At 41.4% G+C, this 20,056-nt stretch overlaps 3 protein-coding genes across 5 annotated transcripts in view; 1 reads left to right on the top strand and 2 right to left on the bottom strand.

Moving 5' to 3' along the window:
• LOC140588728 (uncharacterized) overlaps window positions 1-20,056 on the bottom strand; it is a 462,332-nt gene that overhangs the window by 330,002 nt on the left and 112,274 nt on the right. The gene's annotated exons all lie outside the window — the stretch shown is intronic.
• The window catches only part of LOC140588729 (NLR family CARD domain-containing protein 3-like), a 300,771-nt gene that overhangs the window by 31,472 nt on the left and 249,243 nt on the right, over window positions 1-20,056 (bottom strand). The window lies entirely within an intron of this gene.
• LOC140588731 (NLR family CARD domain-containing protein 3-like) lies at window positions 5,125-19,765 on the top strand. Of its 3 annotated transcripts, XM_072710677.1 has the most exons (10): window positions 5,125-5,293; window positions 5,449-5,550; window positions 6,283-6,396; window positions 9,671-9,731; window positions 10,242-10,470; window positions 10,594-12,325; window positions 13,282-13,455; window positions 13,595-13,768; window positions 13,879-13,925; window positions 19,034-19,765. In XM_072710677.1, exons 2-10 carry the CDS (start codon window positions 5,489-5,491, stop codon window positions 19,369-19,371), a joined length of 2,931 nt encoding a protein of 976 aa, XP_072566778.1. In that variant the 5' UTR covers window positions 5,125-5,293; window positions 5,449-5,488; the 3' UTR covers window positions 19,372-19,765. The 3 variants fall into 3 exon arrangements, with proteins under 3 accessions (XP_072566778.1, XP_072566779.1, XP_072566780.1); XM_072710678.1 differs by lacking the exons at window positions 5,125-5,293; window positions 5,449-5,550 and adding an exon at window positions 9,329-9,392 and having other exon boundaries at window positions 6,281-6,396; XM_072710679.1 differs by lacking the exons at window positions 5,125-5,293; window positions 5,449-5,550; window positions 6,283-6,396; window positions 9,671-9,731 and having other exon boundaries at window positions 10,295-10,470; window positions 10,611-12,325.

The raw sequence follows: 20,056 nt of genomic DNA on the forward strand, positions 1-20,056 counted from the left end.
GTGCGCACCTCGGAACGTCCCGGTTGCTATGAAGGATGCAGTGCAAGCACAGCTTGACCAGTACGAGGCTGATGGCCATATCACCTCAGTGAATGAGCCGACTGACTGGATCAGTAACATGGTCATAGTCAAGAAACCAGACAAATTGCGAATTTGCATAGATCCGAAGCACCTCAATAAGGCCCTCCGGCGCTCTCATTACATCATGCCCACGCTTGAAGATGTGTTGCACAAACTGCCAAAAGCAAGGATTTTCACGTTAGTGGACGCACGGGACGCATTCTTGCAGTGCAAGCTTGATGACGAAAGCAGTTTTATGACAACCTTTTGGACACCTTGGGGGCGGAAAAGGTGGCTCAAACTGCCTTTTGGTGTTTCAGTGGCGCCGGAAGTCTACCAGCGAAAGCAACACGAACTATTGTCTGGCCTCAGAGGTGTAGAACCCATAGCAGATGACATTCTCGTTGTGGGGTGCGGTGACACGGAGGGAGCAGCAGAACATGACCACGATGTCAAGCTGCTTGCTCTCCTGGAACGATGCAGACGTGTCAAACTGAGACTTGGTGTAAAGAAGCTGCAGTTCAAAGTGTCTGAAGTATGCTTCCATGGCCACATCCTCTCTTCCAGTGGTCTGAAGCCCGACCCACAGAAGGTAAAAGCTGTGCTTGAAATGCCCCCACCACAGGACATCAAGGCTGTGCAACGCTTCGTTGGCCTCGTCACCTATCTGTCAAGGTTTATGCCCAGATTGTCAGAGGTATGTGAGCCTCTGAGGAGGCTTACTGATAAAGACTCGGTGTGGCACTGGCTCCCAAAACACGATGCAGCTGTTCAAGAAATAAAAAGTCTGATCACATCTGCCCCAGTCCTACAATACTACGATGTTTCCAAGCCTGTCACAATCCAGAGTGACTCCAGTCAGCATGGACTTGGCTGCTGTCTCATGCAGGAGGGTAAGCCGGTTGCTTTTGCTTCTCGAGCTCTGTCGCCTTCCGAACAAAACTACGCTCAGATTGAGAAAGAGTGTCTGAGCATCGTGTTTGCGTGCCAGAGATTCCACCACTATCTCTATGGACGCGACTTAGTTACTGCTGAAACGGACCATAAGCCTCTTGTCTCTATCTTCACCAAGCCTCTGCTTAATGCACCAAAACGCCTACAGAGCATGCTCCTTGCACTACAGAACTACAATCTGGAAGTTGTGTAGAAGCCGGGCCCTGAGATGCACCTCAGTGACACCTTGAGCAGAGCTACTGCTTCCGGCGCACTTCCAATCTCGATGCATGAACACCGTACAATCTGTAGTCTGGCACAAGAGGTTTCAGACCTTGAACACATTGCTCAGTGTGAATACCTCAATGTCACTGATGCACGTCTCCTGAGAATCCAGGAGCATACGCACAGAGATGCTGCACTTCGAGAGCTTGAACACCTTGTCAGGCATGGATGGCCTGCTCGCAAAGAGGACACGAGTCTGAGCACGAGAGAGTACTGGGCAGTCAGAGACGAACTTAGTGTACAGGATGGCATTATTTTCAAGGGACCGACGGTTGTTATCCCTAGGTCTCTGTGCCATGAGCTGCTGATCCGCATCCACTCCAGTCATGCGGGTGCAGATGCTTGCTACAGGCAGGCTCGGGAATCACTGTATTGGCCAGGTATGCAAAATGCAATCAAAGACTTTGTTAGCAACTGTACTGCTTGCAACGAGTATGCCATTGCACAGCAGAAGGAGGCGATGTATTCACATGAACTCCCTACAAGGCCATGGCAAATCATCAGCATGGACCTTTTCCAGTACGGCGGCAAGGACTTCTTGCTACTGGTGGATCACTATTCCGATTTCTGGGAGATCGACTTGCTGCCAGATCTGTCTGCGGAGACTACAATCAAACGCTCAGGGCTTAAAGTATTCCGGCACCGTGCCGGATCTCTGGCGTGCGGCCGTGAGGGAAAAAAATTATATTTTAGAGCCTGCGGTTTAATATTTTCGAGCCAATTTATTTCACCTACCAATCATATGAGAGGAACACAGCTTTAACTAATGTTACAAGCCTATCAGAAGCAGAGAAGGGCGGGTCCTTGCAACACGGTATGATTGACACCCATACGTCAATGTCACGTTAGCGTTGTCGGAGAAAAAAAAAATGGAGCGCAAGTTTATGAAGCCTGGGGATGATGTCCTAGCAATAGATAAAGGACTCAAAAATAAATGGCGCTCGGCGTGGATTGAAGAAAATAGAGATGGCGAGCCTTTTGGCAGTTGGTGCAAGAAACTGAGAGAGCCCGGGGCTTGTTTCTGCACAATTTGCTCGAGGAAGCTACTGTATGCCAGCAGCGGTAAGAAAGTGCTTGCTCGTCATGATTTAGACTCCGGTCATAGAGCCACTGCCCGTGCACTCAAACTTACCACGACATTGCCGGGAGCAACTGTTACAGCTGACACACCGTTGTCTATGACTGACCGTGTATGCTGGCATTAGGTATTTTCTGTCCCGCAGTTTGCCCTCTAGTGGTTGTTTTTCTGTATTTTTACTCTGCAAGATCTAGTCAGAGGCAGTTTCACCTCTGTTACTCTGTTGCCATCCATGCCTTCGCAAGTTGATAAACGGCATCATCTGTAAATAATATTGTTTGTTATCACTAAGACGACTTGTGTGCATTATTATTTGTTGTGAAGGCGTGATATAGTTTGTAGTTTGGATTTAATTTGAATGCATGTATATCCTAAGCTAGTAAGGTTAAGCTAGCTCATATGCCATGTAGCTCCTTTAACATCTTGATCATGAGCGTGATTTCATTTGATGTTTTATTCGGGCACTCACTAAACAGATAAATATTGTGCTCATATTTTTTGAATATGTGACTTACTGGTGTGTTTGTTATATTGTAAATTGGTGCAACATTTTTATTGGTTTATTGCTGGTTTGTCAACAGTTTCACACTTTTTCCTTATTAAATCATCCAACTCAACACATTGGCCTGTTCCTTGGATTTTGATTAGGAGAGTGTTTAGCTGTCTGTATAGCTGAGTCTACGTTCACGAGGACAACACTTAGGCGAGGACAGAACACCGTGTCTGCGATTTAAAAATACGTTTGTGCACATTTATAGCAGAACATGATTTGTCATTCAGAATTTCGCATCCACTGGTCACCTTGTGTAAAAAACTGGCAGAAGACAAAAAAGCGTTAACTAGCCTGTCGGTTTCAAATCAACATGCGAGTTACATGAACACTCATGGAATTGCATTACAGTTCAAAAAATGTAAATGTAAATAAAAAAGTCCCCCCAAAAAAAAGTTCAGGCTCAGGATTTTTTTTTACTTTAACCCCTGAACGCTGTAAAGCCCAGTTTGCCCGCTATGGCGTTCCGGACAGTGTGATCACTGACAATGGCCTCCAGTTTGCCAGTCAACAGTTCCGCCAGTTTACGGCGGACTGGGAGTTTGCTCACTTCACGTCGTCACCCAGATACCCCAAAGCAAATGGCAAGGCGGAATCAGCTGTTAAAATTGCAAAAAACATCTGCAAAAAGGCACTGGGGGAGGGCAAGGATCCTTGGAAAGCCATCCTGCAGTGGCGCAACACACCCACTGAAGGAATGAACAGTAGCCCGTCTCAGCGCCTGATGGCCAGGCGTCTCAAAGCCATGCTTCCAGTTTCCGCGGAGCTCCTAGAGCCATGTGTCGTAACTGATGTTCTAGAGGACCTACGCCACAAACGCCAGCGCTCCAAACTGATCTACGACAAGACCGCCAGAGATCTTCCTGAGCTGGCCTCACGCACCCGCATAAGAATGAAACCCCTGCCAGGTGATCGTACGGGCATCTGGAAGCTGGGCACCTGTGTGCAGAAGGTTGCCCCCCGCTCTTATCTGGTGGATGTGGATGGTTTCTTTTATCGACGCAACCGAGTCGACCTGCGGCCCGCTGAATCTGCGACATGTCCAGGACCACTCCAGGCTTTCTCACGACATGGCAGGACTCCGGACAGCTGTTCCACCACTCAGGCTGCTGCTGTATCGTGTCCTGTGGATTGCAGAGTCTCTGTCTCGGACACTACATTGAAGACCCCTCTTCCTGACGCTCCAAACGGCACTCCAACCCTGCCGCAGGGCTGCACCATTACCCGGAGTGGACGGATATCTCGTCCACCAAAATGGCTTCAAGAGTGACTCTTAGATAAGCAATTGTGAAATGCACACGGGTTAGCCACATTAATAACTTAGTTATAAATAATGCTGAAGAATTGATAAATCCCTTTTGTTTATTGAAAAGTTGACATTGTTCTTTACGGTCTTAAAGAAAGGGAGATGTTATAGGGTCAGACTGCCATCTAGTGGCATACCCCACGCTTACGTTTGTTTTACACGTAATACGCTTGGGTGCTGTCTGTTATCTGGCACTCGTGTCCCGAGGCTGTGACATGCTATGTACGTTACAAGTTGCTAAAATACAGAGTGTTCTTCCAGTGGTCGCATTGCCGTTATTTGTGCTTGAAACACTGGTGCCCCGAGTCTCCATTCATAGTACAAAGGGTAGGAAATGGCATAATTACTCTAACGCTAAACGAGACAAACATGCTCTGCAAAGTGGGCTTTGAACAGTGGACTCTGGGGGCCAATGCACACCCCTTGCATTTTTAGGTTACCGATGTATGTAGATGTTTATTAATTATTATACCGTATCCATAATGTGCAATAAGGCAATACATAGATGGGTTAATAACTGTAAGACAAAATAAGACACATCTACTAAAGTGCTTAGAGCAGTGGACAGTCTATGACAGTGCACACATCTCAGATCTGGTACTCCTGTAAATCTATATATTGTATATTAAGCACAGTCCACTATTCAAAGCTCACTCTGATCGTACATGTTTGTCTCGAAAGACAGAGGAATCTGTCTAAAGCAGCCGTAGGGCGGCGACAAATGTGAATAGTGAATCGTGAGTAATTAAGATTGTGTGATAATGATTTATGTGTGTTATTGGTTTAAGTGTCACGGCAGAACCGCGTTTTATATGAACAAGTGTAACGCAAAATGTGCGTCATGACAGAATTAGGTGGCGGCGGGAGCTTGTCCCCTTTCTCTTATTGTTACTTGTTATTAAGTCGCATGGATAATGTCCCCAAAAATCCTACGCCGGGCCACTGAGTCCGTGTCCATTTCTGCTTAGACCGCTTCCGCGTTTGATGCGCAGCGTTTCCTGTTTGTAAATGAAAGTGAAAGTATTTTAATGCTGGACTCTCCATTTTGTCAAGAAACGCGGATAAGATTCTGTATTACAAGGTAAGATTTTAGTCAATAAAAATATATATGTGTGCGTGTGTATGTATGTATGTATACATTTAAAAACACAGCTATATATAGCGGCCGCACCCGTTGTATGAAGTAGCTAGTAAATATTATGCATGTATGTCACTATTTACACTTCGTGTTCATAGAGGCCCCAGCATCAGTCATCTGGTCTAGATCGGCACAAAAATGGAGGAAGCTGCTTTTGAAGTGACCCCCCCTGTGGAGTGTAAAACAAAGAGAACTGAGAGGTAAGACAGAACCTGTGTGTTTGTACCGCTTTACACACGGTCATAAAAAATATACGTTCCAGCATTCTCGAAAGAGCGAGAAATCAGTTTTAACGTAATTCACTTCCTCGAGACTTAACTGCTTCAAGTCCGTGGGGTAGATGATTTATGTTTATCCTTTATGAAATGTATTAAATTTAATTTCCTTAAAGAATTGACATCTAATTGTACTCCCCGGACACCGTCCTCTGCTGCCACCTAGCGGTGATTCTTGAATTCTTGAATTTTTCACATCCCTAGGGCGCAAGATGATTTTCTGAATATGCGCTGAAATAAAGTTCATATTTTCGGTCTCTGCACACCCCCCTACAAATTCAGAACATGTTGTTATCAGTATTCAGTCCAGAAGCTGGTCGGCAAACTTTTTTTATTCGTAACTTGGTGAAATTTACTGTTGGGAACCCCTTTTAAGGCTAAATTTATATAATATCAAGCAACAACAGGCAAGTCTAGCAACGGAGGCTGTAACAATGATACTAAACCTTTCATACTAGGATCTTCATTTTAGGTGAGACACTTTATTTCACATTAAAGCTAAATGTAAACAAGCATGTTTGCATCAAAAGCTTCACAGCATATCAAAGTACATGAAGACAGAGCAGAAGGTTAAACAGCTGAAGATTTAATGTGACCCTGTCCACAGTATATGGGTTATATTTATATAATGAGGATCTTTCCTCTCACTGTCCACAGTGTCCTGATGGAGAGAGCAGGCTCACCTGTACCCAGCTGTGTTTCCATGAAGAGTGACAGGTCAATGGACCTACCAATCCACTTCAGAGAGGGATGTTTTCCTACAGATCAAAGGTAAATATTAGAGGTGTAACGATATGCGTATTCGTATTGAACCGTTCGGTACGAGGCTTTCGGTTCGGTACGCATTACAAACCGAACCATTCAGAAAAATAGTTTTATCCCTCTGGAGGATGCCGAGTATCTTTCTTGTCTATTTCAGTTAATAACTGGCTGAAATGTTATTATAGAAACATGAAAAAAACGCTGACTAAATCCGTAATCGGTCTTCTTTTCAAAACATCCATTGTCGGAAGTATTAAAGTTTTTAAAATGAGGTTAAATCGGCAAAAAAGTAAATCATGTCACCTTACTTTGTTTTACCTGCATCGGGGGCGTGTAGTACCGCTCTCACCCGAAGATCGCTATTCACATTCTAAATAGCCGCATTAGCGCGTATTCAGATCGCATTCGCATGGTAATTTTATTAACAGGGCAATGGTGAAACGCGATCCAGAAACATTCCAGTCAGAGCCATAAAAGGGGGGTAGGGACGTGGCCAGGTGACAATGGCTCATTCCTACACATGAAAGTTGCTACATATTCAATGAAAGGAGCCAGAAATAGTGACATGAGTTCGGTTTTTCTTATTTATTTATCCAACTGAATGTTGCAACTATACCATTTAGTCATCTTCATGTAGCCAAGACTTTGTTGATCAGATATCTTGGATCAAAACAAACTGCCAGCATTGCTTACTATGTACTTTTATTATGTGTCTGCAATTATTCCAAGCTGCATTTTGCAATGTCTGTACTTTGATGTCAAATTACAAACTTAACATAAATCTGACATATTTACAAAGTACACTAAGATAAAGATGAGTTTAATGCCAAAACAAATATATAAGAAATCATTTATTTGCCATGAATTAAGTTTATGATATTGAATGAAATGTGTGATCATGCCCCAATCAGTGAAAGTGTGTTCCCTACCCCTAGACTCCAGAGGGTTATATTTGAAAAAAATAAAAGAGAATAAAGTGTGTAAAATATAATGTTTTCAGTGCTACTACGCTCAACAAGGCAGCCCAAACGACGTGACAGGCAACGTGCTGACTGCCCCTCCCACCCCCAAACACTACTCCAGTCAGTCAGGCATTTGCTGCACTAGCTCGTTGCAAAATGGCTAGTAACGTTAATGCAAGTATCAGACCAGAAATAGAGGATCCTCCTATAACCAACAGGTCTGGAGTTTGGGAGCACTTTGGTTTCCCTGTAAGTTATGAGGGTGATGGCAAGAGAGTGGTGGATAAAATGTGGACACACTCATCTTTCTGGAATAAAAACTTAAAAATTGATTGAAACCGAGTTCCATATAAAAACAAAATTGTTCTTTTCTTTCTATTAGTTTATAACTACTACAAAATTACATTAAATTTTTTTATCAGGAGCTTTTTGGTTTTGATTATAAAGGAGTTATTCTTTTATTTGCTGCTAAAAAGAAACCTCAGAAGATGGGTGAAGAATAGCTTCATCATTGTTTAAAGTAAAAGAAAAAAACAAGATCATACTTTTTTGATGTTTTAATAAATAAAAAAGTGAAAAAAATCTAAGAAATTATCTGCCTTTTTTTTTTTTGCTGTATCGAAAATATACCAAACCGTGACACCACTGTGTCGTATCGAACCGAACCGTGATTTTTGTGAACCGTTACACCCCTACTACTCAGTTTTTTAAAATACCCAGCCGTGAACTTTCGGTGAACTGAGGCGAATTCCTTCCTTCAGTAGCAAACCTTGGCAGCTTCTGCTTGTTGCAGATTGCCTGGCTAGAAGGTTAATAAGGTATTTGTCCTTCAACATAGTGATAAGCTGCAGCACTAATAAAGTACATATTCATACACTAGAGGCTAACAAAACAGCTATCAGATACAGAAACTTCTAAGCCAACACAAGGTGCTCATTCATACTTGTTTTCCATCACATTGTGCACAGCAGTAATTGGTCGGCATTCTCTAAAGATTACAAGGTCAGTCTCTACACAGTGTACATCAGCTTTTTAATAGAGTCCTAATGATTACATTCTCTATGCGTTATGAAATGCTAAATAAAATTTGTTATGAAATGCTAAATAATATTCCATAACCACAGGCAGGCAGTAAAATACAAATGATGGGGACTAACAAAAGGCAGGTGTGAGTACTCAACACAATCAACCAATCAGAGCAGACACTGGAAACAGGACACAGGTGGAATTAACTAACAATTAACAAACACAGAACTAAGGGGCTATGAATCTGGGACCAGGGAAAACACTTGTGAGAGAAATATTGACTAGAGGGATATTTTGTAATCAGCATTTCATATGTACTTTATACAGCCTGTAACTTATGGGTCTGGCCACCTGCAAGCAGCCCCCACTCACTGTAGCCTTTTGTGATTTTCCTGCTCTGTCTGATAAACACGCTCTAAACCTGCATTTCTGTTCTCTAGCCTGCATTTCTGTTCAATCTAATGAGCACAAAGTTCAAGCACATATTGCTACACTAAGGTTAACTCTTAATTCTCTTAAGTTTACATTCTTGGTTGTCAGCTGCCTAACACTCAGGTACTTTTGCATTAGTTGCACAAAGATACAGTTTCAAAGCTGATTACAAAATATCCCTCTAGTCACTTTTTCTCTCACACTGGACAAGATCCTACGGAGCTGCCAGAGGTCACACCAGAGCCTGGGCCTGCTGGGTACCTGAGGTGCAGCCCAGCTAGAGACAGGAAGCCCCTGAGTATTACAGGCAGTCTAGTGTTAACCCTGGAAACAAGGGACAGAACAAATCCCTTTGGGGTTAAGCCAGCTGCTTTTGGAGCTTTTTAGTGCTGTTGGGGGGGGGGGGGGGGGGGGATATTATGCATAATTTGTATATTGGTGTATTGTTATACATTTTACTGTAATCAAAATAATTATATTAATGGTTTGATGCGAACATTTGTTCTATGTGTTTTTTTTAGCTAAAAAAACATCGACATCAGTGTTGTCCACCCCAAAAAAAAATTCCACCCCCGAATTGTTATGGTAATTAATTTGAATTCTGTTTGAAATCATTTTAAACAGTTTACAAGAAGTAACCAGTGAATGTCATTGAGTGACTGGGAGCTACATGCCAAACCGTCTCTCCTGGCTGCTACCTGCTGTCTCTCTGTGCTGCCACTAGATGTCACTGCTTCTCTTATACTGTCATAAGCAATCTGATGTCAGGAAGCCACCCTAATGAAATAAGCTCAGAATGTGGATGGCAGTTACATCTATTTAAATAAAAATATAATGGCTGGATATTTGTGTTTTATTCACAGGGACCGAGTGAATAGATGTAATTCACATCCACATAAAGCAGACTTATCATCCATCTTCAAGGTTTGCATTTATTACTGAAGTATATTTTCTTGAATTTTATCTAAATTGACATATATCTTCTACAGATGTATAATAAGTAGTTCATCCTGTCAAAGAGGTGATATTTACAACTAATCCTGCGTTCCATTTACCTCGGAGGCCGGAAGTCGGAGCTGGGAATGACGTCACACCCAAGTTAACCTCGTTCCAGTACAGCAAGTCGGAAAGACATTTAGCAAAACCAGGGACCTGAAATCGCTTGAATAGGGACCTGTTTCAAACAGCAGGGTTTCTTCCTCAGCCAGATAACTCCTTGTATTTAATGTGCCCCAGTTTAAATGGCCTTCATCTTCATTCGCTTATATTTAGCTCAGAGTACATTAAATTCCGACTTCAGTTGATATTTCCCACTAGGAACTCAGAACTTCCAAGTTACAAGTTGAAATGGAACACAGCATAACTCACAAATGAAGTTATAAAAAGATACGGTGCCAGGAGTGATAATAATTAAACTGTAACTGTTCATTTCAGTTATTGGAGAAAAAAGCTCAAACGTTTCTGAAGGATGAGATGATGAAATTCAAAAGGTACCTGGATCAGAATTACCCAGAATGCTCTGAGCCTCAGCTGGAGGAGGACAATGACCTGGACAGTGATGGTCAGATGCAGAAGACCTGTGGTAGAGAGGGAACTCTGAAGATCACACTGTACATCCTGAGGACCATGGAGCAAAATGATCTCGCTGACATGCTGGAGAAGAGTAAGAGCTGTACCTCATTCAGTGTGTGTTTGATTTACTGTAGAAAAAGAATTTATTTAATTTGACTTAATTTGGTTTTAATGAGTAAAAAATGTTTTTTGAAAAGCTCTCGTTTTATTTCAGGGCATCTTCTGTTGCAGTTTCAGCGTGCAATTAAATTTAATGTGAAGAAGAAATTTGAGTGTGTATTTGAAGGGAAAGCTAAGGAAGGACAGCCAACACTTCTCAAAGAGATTTACACAGAACTCTACATAACTGAAGGGGGAGCTGGAAGAGTCAATGATGAACATGAAGTGAGACAGATTGAAACAGCATCCAAGAAAAGGGTAACAGAAGATACTACAGTCAAGTGCAATGATATATTTAAACCCTTACATGGGCGTGTGACACCTATCAGAACTGTACTCACTAAAGGGGTCGCAGGTATCGGGAAAACAGTCTCTGTGCAGAAATTTATTCTTGACTGGGCAGAAGGAAAAGCAAATCAGGATGTTCATTTCATATTTGCTCTTCCTTTCCGGGACCTGAATTTGATTAAGGATGAATACAGTCTGATTGATCTGCTTCACCACTTTGTCCCAGAACTGAAATGGCTTGAATCCACTGAGCTGTGTAGGTACAAAGTTTTGTTGATCTTTGATGGTCTGGATGAATGTCGCCTTCCTCTAGATTTTCATAACAATGAGAGCTGGTTTGATTTAACAAAGAAAACATCACTGGATGTGCTGTTGACAAACCTCATTAATGGGAATCTGCTTCCATCCGCTCTCCTCTGGATAACCTCCCGGCCAGCAGCAGCCAATCAGATACCTCCTAAGTGTGTCCACCAGGTGACAGAGATACGAGGGTTCAGTGATGCTCAGAAGGAGGAATATTTCAGGAAGAGATTTAGTGATCAGGGTCTGGCCAGCAGGATTATCACACATGTGAAATCATCAAGGAGCCTCTTCATCATGTGCCACATACCTGTGTTCTGCTGGATTTCAGCCACTGTCCTTGAAAGGCTTTTTAGTGAGACTGACAAGAAAGAAATTCCAAGGACTCTGACTGAAATGTACACACACTTCCTGATCTTTCAGGCGAGTTTAAAAAATGACAAGTATATGAAAAACTATGAAACCAGCAAGGAATTCCTTTGGAAACTTGGTAAACTGGCTTTTGACAACCTTGAGAAAGGCAATCTAATATTTTATGAGCAAGATCTGATACAGAATAACATTAATGTCACTGAAGCTTCAGTTTACTCTGGAATGTGCACAGAAGTCTTTAAGGAGGAATATGGATTGTATCAGGAGAAGGTGTACTGCTTTGTGCATCTGAGCATCCAGGAGTATCTCGCTGCTTTATATGTGTTTCTGTCAAACTCATCAGCTGACCTGCTGAAGACTGCAGTGGATCAGGCATTAAAGAGCAAGAATGGACACTTGGACCTCTACCTCCGCTTCCTCCTGGGCCTCTCAACAGACTCCAGTAAGAATCTGTTACAAAGGCTACTGGGCCAGAAAAGAACTCTGTTACTACTGGGAGAGACAGGACCCAGCTCTCATAACATTAAGGAAACAGCCCAGTACATCAAGGAGAAAATACAGGAGAATTTATCTGCAGAAAGGACCATCAACCTGTTCCACTGTCTTAATGAATTGGGTGACAATTCTCTAATAGAGGAAGTACAAAGATACCTGAGTTCAGGAAGCCTTTCAGCAGCAGACCTCTCACCTGCACAGTGGTCAGCTCTGGCCTTTGTGTTACTGATGTCAGATAAGGAGCTGGATGTGTTTGATCTGAAGAAATACATCAGATCAGATGAAGGTCTTCAGAGGCTGCTGCTTGTGGTCAAGAAATCTAGGAGAGCTCTGTAAGTGATCTTACATACGTCTGTTGCTAAAGAAGTACAGATGTTATTCATGATACTGCTTTTATATCTTATCAGAGCAATTAGGGTGCATTTATATTAACCACCCAGAAATTCTTTTTCATTCTGGATACTGCAGGATATGTATATATATTTTTAACATTCTTGCTGTGGTGTGTGGTTCAGTGGGTTTGGACTCTGTGTCTGTGGTCAGAAGGTCACCGGTTTAAATACCTGGCCAGCAGAGTGATGCTGGTTTTGGGCCCTTGAGCAAGGCCCTTACCCCCCAGCTTCAGGGGGCTGGATGCTGGCCAACCCTGAGGTCTGACCTGTATGTGTGTGTCAGAGAGAGCAAGATCAGAGAGGCGACAGCAGTATTTTACCAGGGAGATGAATAAAGTTTCACTATTTCATCCCTATCTGACAGGATTGATAATTGTCTAATTAGTGTTTTGAAAATTTTACAGGTTCTCAGGTACAGCAAACAGAAAATAAGGATTTCAGTCATGGTGTAAGCAATTCAAAAGTCATATAAAAATTATAATTAAAATAACTTAAGCTCTTCTTGACATTCAAACCCCCATAAACATGTACACTTACACACATCCGAGGCAGGAACTGAACCCAAAACCCTAGAACCCCTGGGTCGGCTGTAGTGCTGATCACTGAGCCCCAGCGCTGCTCATAGCTTTATAAAAATACTTACTGTATGCATATATTACAGAGTCTCAGGGTAACTCACCCTGTAAGGTCATTAAACAGCAGGTTCGTCTCGGCTGGGGAGTGTCAAGTAAAAACTATTTGTGTTTCTGACTAGTACAAGGAAACAACAAAATAACTGATATTTCAGCTATATGCTGCATGTCATATTGTACTTAAAACTGTTTATTTGATATTTTATTTGATATACCTGTGTGTGTCGTGTATGTATTTATATCTTAACACGTTTCCTTTTCCAGGCTGGACAGCTGTAGACTCACAGAGACATGCTGTGAAGTGTTGGCTTCAGCTCTCAGATCAAACTCCTCTCAGCTGAGAGAGCTGGACCTGAGTAACAATGACCTGCAGGATTCAGGGGTGAAGCTGCTCTCTGCTGGACTGGGGGATTCACACTGTACACTGGAGATACTGAGGTCAATATTACTGGGTATTCCACACTGTAATGTGTAATTACTGAAATCTTTATTGAAGCCGACACATTTACTTAAAAGTAATACTCTTAGTGGTGAGGTGTTTTTATTTATTGGAGAGATATTGTCTGTCTTTCTGTAGGGTGTCAGGCTGCAGAGTCACAGAAGAAGGCTGTTATTCCCTGGCTTCAGCTCTGAGGTCAAACCCGTCTCACCTGAGAGAGCTGGACCTGAGCTACAATCACCCAGGAGACTCAGGAGTGAAGCTGCTCTCTGCTCTACTGGAGGATCCCAGCTGTAAACTGGAGAAACTGAAGTGAGTACAGAATGTGTGTCTGCTCCTGCTATAGACTCATGTATGTGGAGAAAACACAACAATTAAATAAATGGATACAGCAGTACTATGTCATTCTGCTTCTGCTATAGTGTGGACCACAGTGGAGAGTACAGGACCAGACCAGGGTTCCAGAAATGTAAGTTTGTTTGCATGTTTTTATTCTTAATACCGTTAATACTACTTTATGATAGCATTCACACAATTATTGTGATGTGTTTCTGTTTTTTCTTTCTTGTATGGGTTTAAAAATGACTATTTTCTTAAATAACATTGGGAGTCTGGGAACTTCTCTAGAAATACATTAAATATTCTTTGTATATCTGTGAGAGTGTAACAGGGTATAATAAATTCTGGTACAGTTGTGCATATTAAAAACAAAATCCTTCACATGTTCTTTTTGCCCAGGCGATGATTGCACTGTTTTGAGATTTGTTAGGATTGTCCCAAGCACAATAGAGTCTGGCTGCAGATCCACTGAGACTCACGTCCACTGAGACGCAGGAAGTGACATCACTAATCCACTGAGACGCAGTCATAGATATCTTCTATGATACATCCTACTTTTAGTTCATTTAAAAATGGTTCGCAGTTATCACTTGTTTGTATGCATATACAGTCGTCCCTCGCCACTTTGCGCTTCGACTTTCGCGGCTTCATTCCATCGCGGTTTTTTGTCTATTGATTAAAAAGTTGATCGAGACAATGAAATTTATACATGGCTACGCATCGGAAGCATATTTGCTCTCCATAATTAGATGTATAATAATAATTATAACGTCTAATATTTATTTTCTATTATTTTTTCTAATATTTTGAGTAATACGAGTGTAATTTTCATGACCTACCTGTCCGATCCTCTTGTGTGCCACGCCCCCTTATTAACCACATATGCAACCCTGATTGTGACCAGTTGTTTTCTGTCAATTTGATTCTGTTTCTGTCAGTGTCTATAACCCCAGGGGGGTATTCCAGAAAGCTTGGTTAACTTACCATTTGGTAAATCTTAACCTCTGGGTTGATATACCCCAAACCCGCATACCATGAGTATGTCGGTTCCAAAACACCTGAGAAGAGTAAGTTCAATCAACCTCCTATTGGTTACCCAGAGTTAATGCGCGTGCACCGTGCATACATAAAGACGTTTTCAATTGATCGCCGATTTCATGAGTCAAAATGGAAAATCAAAGTGAAAAAAAGAGAACGGCATACTTCACAGAGGCGGAGTTGGAAGTTTTAATGCACGCATATGAGGAATTCAAGCCAATAATAATGAAAAAAAGCAATACGGCTGCATCGGCTAAAGAAAGAGAGTTGGCTTGGCAAAAAATAACGGACAGAGTAAATGCGTGTGTATTAAATTGCAAATTTGACATCGCCTCCCCTTTTATTATAATGCAAAATAATTAAACACATAACCCTTCCGCATCCTTTTTACTGTTAAATCACTATGAAAGCATTTACTTTTCCTGCCATTCATTTCTTTAGGTTAAAATAACAATGTGTATCGACTAGGAATATATGGTTTCTTATTTAATAAGGTGTAATCCTTCTGGAGACAGAAGAACTTTGAGCCAAGTCAAAATGAAACACAAAAACATTCTGCAAAAAGGTAATTGGTTACACGATCACTTAACTTTATTAAACACGATTTAGTATATTCTTTCTGTCATGTAGCTAATAGAAAAAAGGCTGAAGCCCGTCTAACTGGCGGGAGCCCACCACCACCACCCCATCTGAGGGCAACCAGTGGTAACCAGCATTGTACTGTCCTGTAATGATTACCTATAGTTAGTGGAAAAAAGTAATGAGTTTGATGATTTTAACAAGGCAAAAAATTAAGGATACAAAATCAAGTTACCTGCACATTGATACTATGAATAGATTTCCTCCGCTATCTCGCTGTACTTGTATAGTGACAATAAAGACATCTATCTATCTATCTATCTATCTATCTATCTATCTATCTATCTATCTATCTATCTATCAACATAGTCTCCCTCATTTATTGAAGGAGCTTTAATAGGAATGTAGGTGCCATCAATGCACCCAATTATGAATGAATGAATGCCTTTTATTGTCACTATACATGTATTACATGTATTCCAAATTACATTTGGAAACCCTGAAATAGAAAGTCATATAGGGAAGTATCAAGTGTGTGTGTGTGCAGGATGAATACATGTAGGCTATAGATATAAATAGTATGACTATATATTAAATATGCATCATAGATTTTACTACAAAGGACAAACCTACCACTCTGTGGAATTCCTCTTTAATAACACGCAGAGCTTTATGGACAGGGAACTGTATAAACGTGTGTAAGAAGCGTTAAGTACCAGACATACTGTGCGAACGGCTCTACATACAGTTGCCTTTCCTATATGCTCTGCGTCGCCCATATTGTACAAAAAATGCCCTGACGCAAAAAACCGAAGTGCTATGTACAGAATGTTTTCTGTGCTAAGCGCAGACCCGCGGTTTGGGTTTGTGACATTTGCAATATGCGGTTTCAAGAGATGTTAAGTAAATGAACGATTCTTTTGAAAACTGATAACGCTTTTTCAAATAATCATTAGGAAATGACAAGACATCAATACGCGGTCTTATAACGCTCTCCCGGCGAAAAAAACCTTGTATAATTTATGCCTCCACGTTCACAGGATCGTCATCAAAAGGGCACGCCATGCTCAGTAACCTTCTGCAACAAACTTACCCTGGAACATAACCTGCTACTGAGCAGGTTATCTTCAGAGAGTAAGCTGCTATGGTTACGTACATACCCAGAAAGTTAACCTCCGTTTTTGGAACCGAAAGTTGAGGTTATCCACTAACTTACCCTTAAACTTACCCGGGTATGTCACATAACCTGCTTTCTGGAATACCCCCCTGAAGCTCTTGCACCAGGTTTGCTGTTCTGTGTCTGTCGTGTGTATCAAAAATATAAAAAACATAAAAAGATACCCCCTTGTCCACGTGTGTTCCCTGGTGCACTACTATGGAAGATTATAAGCACAAAAATTCAAATGGCAATTCATTTTGCAATTGGCAATTCAATATTCAATTAGAGCATGCATTTGTCATTTCAATATTTAATCTGAACGTGTAATTTTAAAATACATTTTGCAATCGGCAATTCAATGTGCAAAGTGCTTATGCAATCCTTAATTAATTTCAAAATATTTTGAATAATAAATAGAATAACAAGGCACTGAATTGCATTGCGTATTGCCATGGGTTTTTTGCCACTTTATTCAAATGCAATGGCGTCCCCGGCAATTGCATTGCATGTTGGGGAAGAAAACTCAATTTGCAATTCCCAACTGTCAGACCGCTCATCAAGGCGGACCTTCATTAACGACGTCACTTCCTTGTTTAGGGCCTCACCAGCATTCAATGGACTTGTTCGTTTAGAGAGTAATAGCGACAGAAGAGCCTGTAGCAAGTATTTGTGCCTTAGCAGATGACATGGAAAACAATCGGGTATCAGCAATAGATGTGTTTGATAGGTTGCTTTTGCTCTCACAGAGGGTAGAGGAACTTTCCATCTTAACTGGACTTGACACGGGAAGGATGCAAACTAATCTAAGAGTGGGGAGACCCGCCATCGAGATACCTGTGGTGGCCATTGAGGGCTACCTCTATGGGCTGATATTTGTGCTACTAGAAACTGAATATGAATTGTGTATACTTGAATATGCAGTTGTCGCATTAAAAAAACTCAATCTGAGTTTATTAGTTTAATCTGAATTCAGTTCGCAAATTCAATTTCAACTTATTGAGGAAAAGTAATCGACCACAGGTTCACAACGCAACTCATTTCCACGTTTAGGACAGTTCTGCAGGTCGGGGTAAAGTGGAGGCGTGTGCCGGGATGTCGCAAGAGCAAATACGGGATCGTATACGCATCATCATATACGTAATGAGAATTAAGCGGTACCCGCACTGCTATATGCTGATACCCGATTGTTTTCCATGTCATCTGCTAAGGCACAAATACTTGCTACAGGCTCTTCTGTCGCTATTACTCTCTAAACGAACAAGTCCATTGAATGCTGGTGAGGCCCTAAACAAGGAAGTGACGTCGTTAATGAAGGTCCGCCTTGATGAGCGGTCTGACAGTTGGGAATTGGCAAATTGAGTTTTCTTCCCCAACATGCAATGCAATTGCCGGGGACGCCATTGCATTTGAATAAAGTGGCAAAAAACCCATGGCAATACGCAATGCAATTCAGTGCCTTGTTATTCTATTTATTATTCAAAATATTTTGAAATTAATTAAGGATTGCATAAGCACTTTGCACATTGAATTGCCGATTGCAAAATGTATTTAAAAATTACACGTTCAGATTAAATATTGAAATGACAAATGCATGCTCTGATTGAATATTGAATTGCCAATTGCAAAATGAATTGCCATTTGAATAAATTGGCAAAAAACCCATGGCAATACGAAATGCAATTCAGTGAATTGTTATTCTATTTATTATTCAAAATATTTTGAAATGAATTAAGGATTGCATAAGCACTTTGCATATTGAATTGCCGATTGCAAGATATATTTTCAAATTACATGCTCAGATTAAATATTGAAATGACAAATGCATGCTCTGATTGAATATTGAATTGCCAATTGCAAAATGAATTGCCATTTGAATTTTTGTGCTTATAATCTTCCATACTCTACACCCTGTGTTTCCTTTATTCCCCATTCCCCTTTCCCTTCCTCTGTTACGCCCCAACCCTAGACTGGGGTTCGTAACACTTGAAGGAAGTTTTTATTTTGAAGTAAAGACATATTAACTTCTAGTGGTACTATTTCAGGTTTAACATGTTTGATTAATTAACTTAATGCTGTTTGTAATTTTATTTACCTGTAATTAAGGCTATTAATTTAGCACGCGCAGCATTTTGGCGCCGGCGTCGCGCGGGCGTCCGACATTTCCTGAGGTATTTCACATACTTGAATTCCTGCTTCGTGTTTATATTTTATGTATCGTACAGAATAATAGAGCGCAGGCTAAAGTGCAGTTCGGTCCCCAGCGAGTCTCTCAGCGCGGCGTGTCTCACAGTGCAGGGGGCAGCCGGAGCGCCGCAGACTCGGGCGGCTACATGAGTATATTGGGAATAAAATGTGTGTATTGGAGCGAGTTCTGTGTTAGTGAGTGTGTGAGGTGTGACAGTGATAATGATGGAGATGCTGGGCTTCGTGATGGGATTAATCGCTCTTCCTCTTGCCTACAGACTCCTGCCAGCTGACGCTGGACCCCAACACAACACACAGAGACCTGTATCTGTCAGAGGGGAACAGGAAGGTGACATGGGGGGCAAAGCAGCCATATCCTGATCATCCAGAGAGATTTGACTGCTGGCACCAAGTTCTGTGCAGAGAGAGTCTGACTGGTCGCTGTTACTGGGAGGCTGAGTGGAGTGGATATGATGCCCGGATAGGAGTGACTTATAAAGGAATCAGGAGGAAAGGACACAGTGATGACTGTAGGCTTGGATTCAGGCTCCCGCAGAGTAGGAGTGTATCTGGACTGGGCAGCTGGTACTCTGTCCTTCTACAGAGTCTCCTCTGATGGACTGACCCTCCTGTACAGCTTCACCTCCTCATTCACTGAACCCCTCTATCCAGGGTTTGGGTTTTATTATCCAAACTCCTCAGTGTCGCTGTGACGTGTTGCTGGTTCTCCTGGCATGAAGGTAAAATCTCTGCTTTTTAACCTTTATAATCCTTTTTACTCTGAAATGTATGTTTGACAGAAATAAATGTCTGTGTTCAGGGAGCTGAATAAACATGAAAAATATAATTTTATAGTTTTTCTCTCTGACTAAAATGTAACTAAATGTAATCCTGATGAGTGGGGGGGGGCTTTTCCCCACCCCTGTATATGTACATTTTATATATTTTTCTGTCTGTATATTGTATTTGCTGCCTGTACACTGACAATAAAGGCTTCTTATTCTATCCTATTAATGTCCTGGTTCAGCTCTGCTCAAAGCGTGAGGTAACTGGGTAACATAAATCATATAATACAATTAAATAAATTCAGTTTTCTGTAATTGAACATAACTAACCCGATTAGATTAAATCAGCATATATAATAACCATGTAAATGACGGGAGACATAACAGCTAAAGCAAAAAATATCCGTAGAGTTAAAAACAAAAGTCATAAATCACATCAGTAACACACGTTAGATTAAATGATCAAAATACAACAAACAACAATAAACATTTTCTAACTAAAACGATGACCTAGCT

Source organism: Paramormyrops kingsleyae, chromosome 4, assembly GCF_048594095.1.
Source record: "Paramormyrops kingsleyae isolate MSU_618 chromosome 4, PKINGS_0.4, whole genome shotgun sequence".
In the NCBI taxonomy this organism is placed as follows: domain Eukaryota; kingdom Metazoa; phylum Chordata; class Actinopteri; order Osteoglossiformes; family Mormyridae; genus Paramormyrops; species Paramormyrops kingsleyae.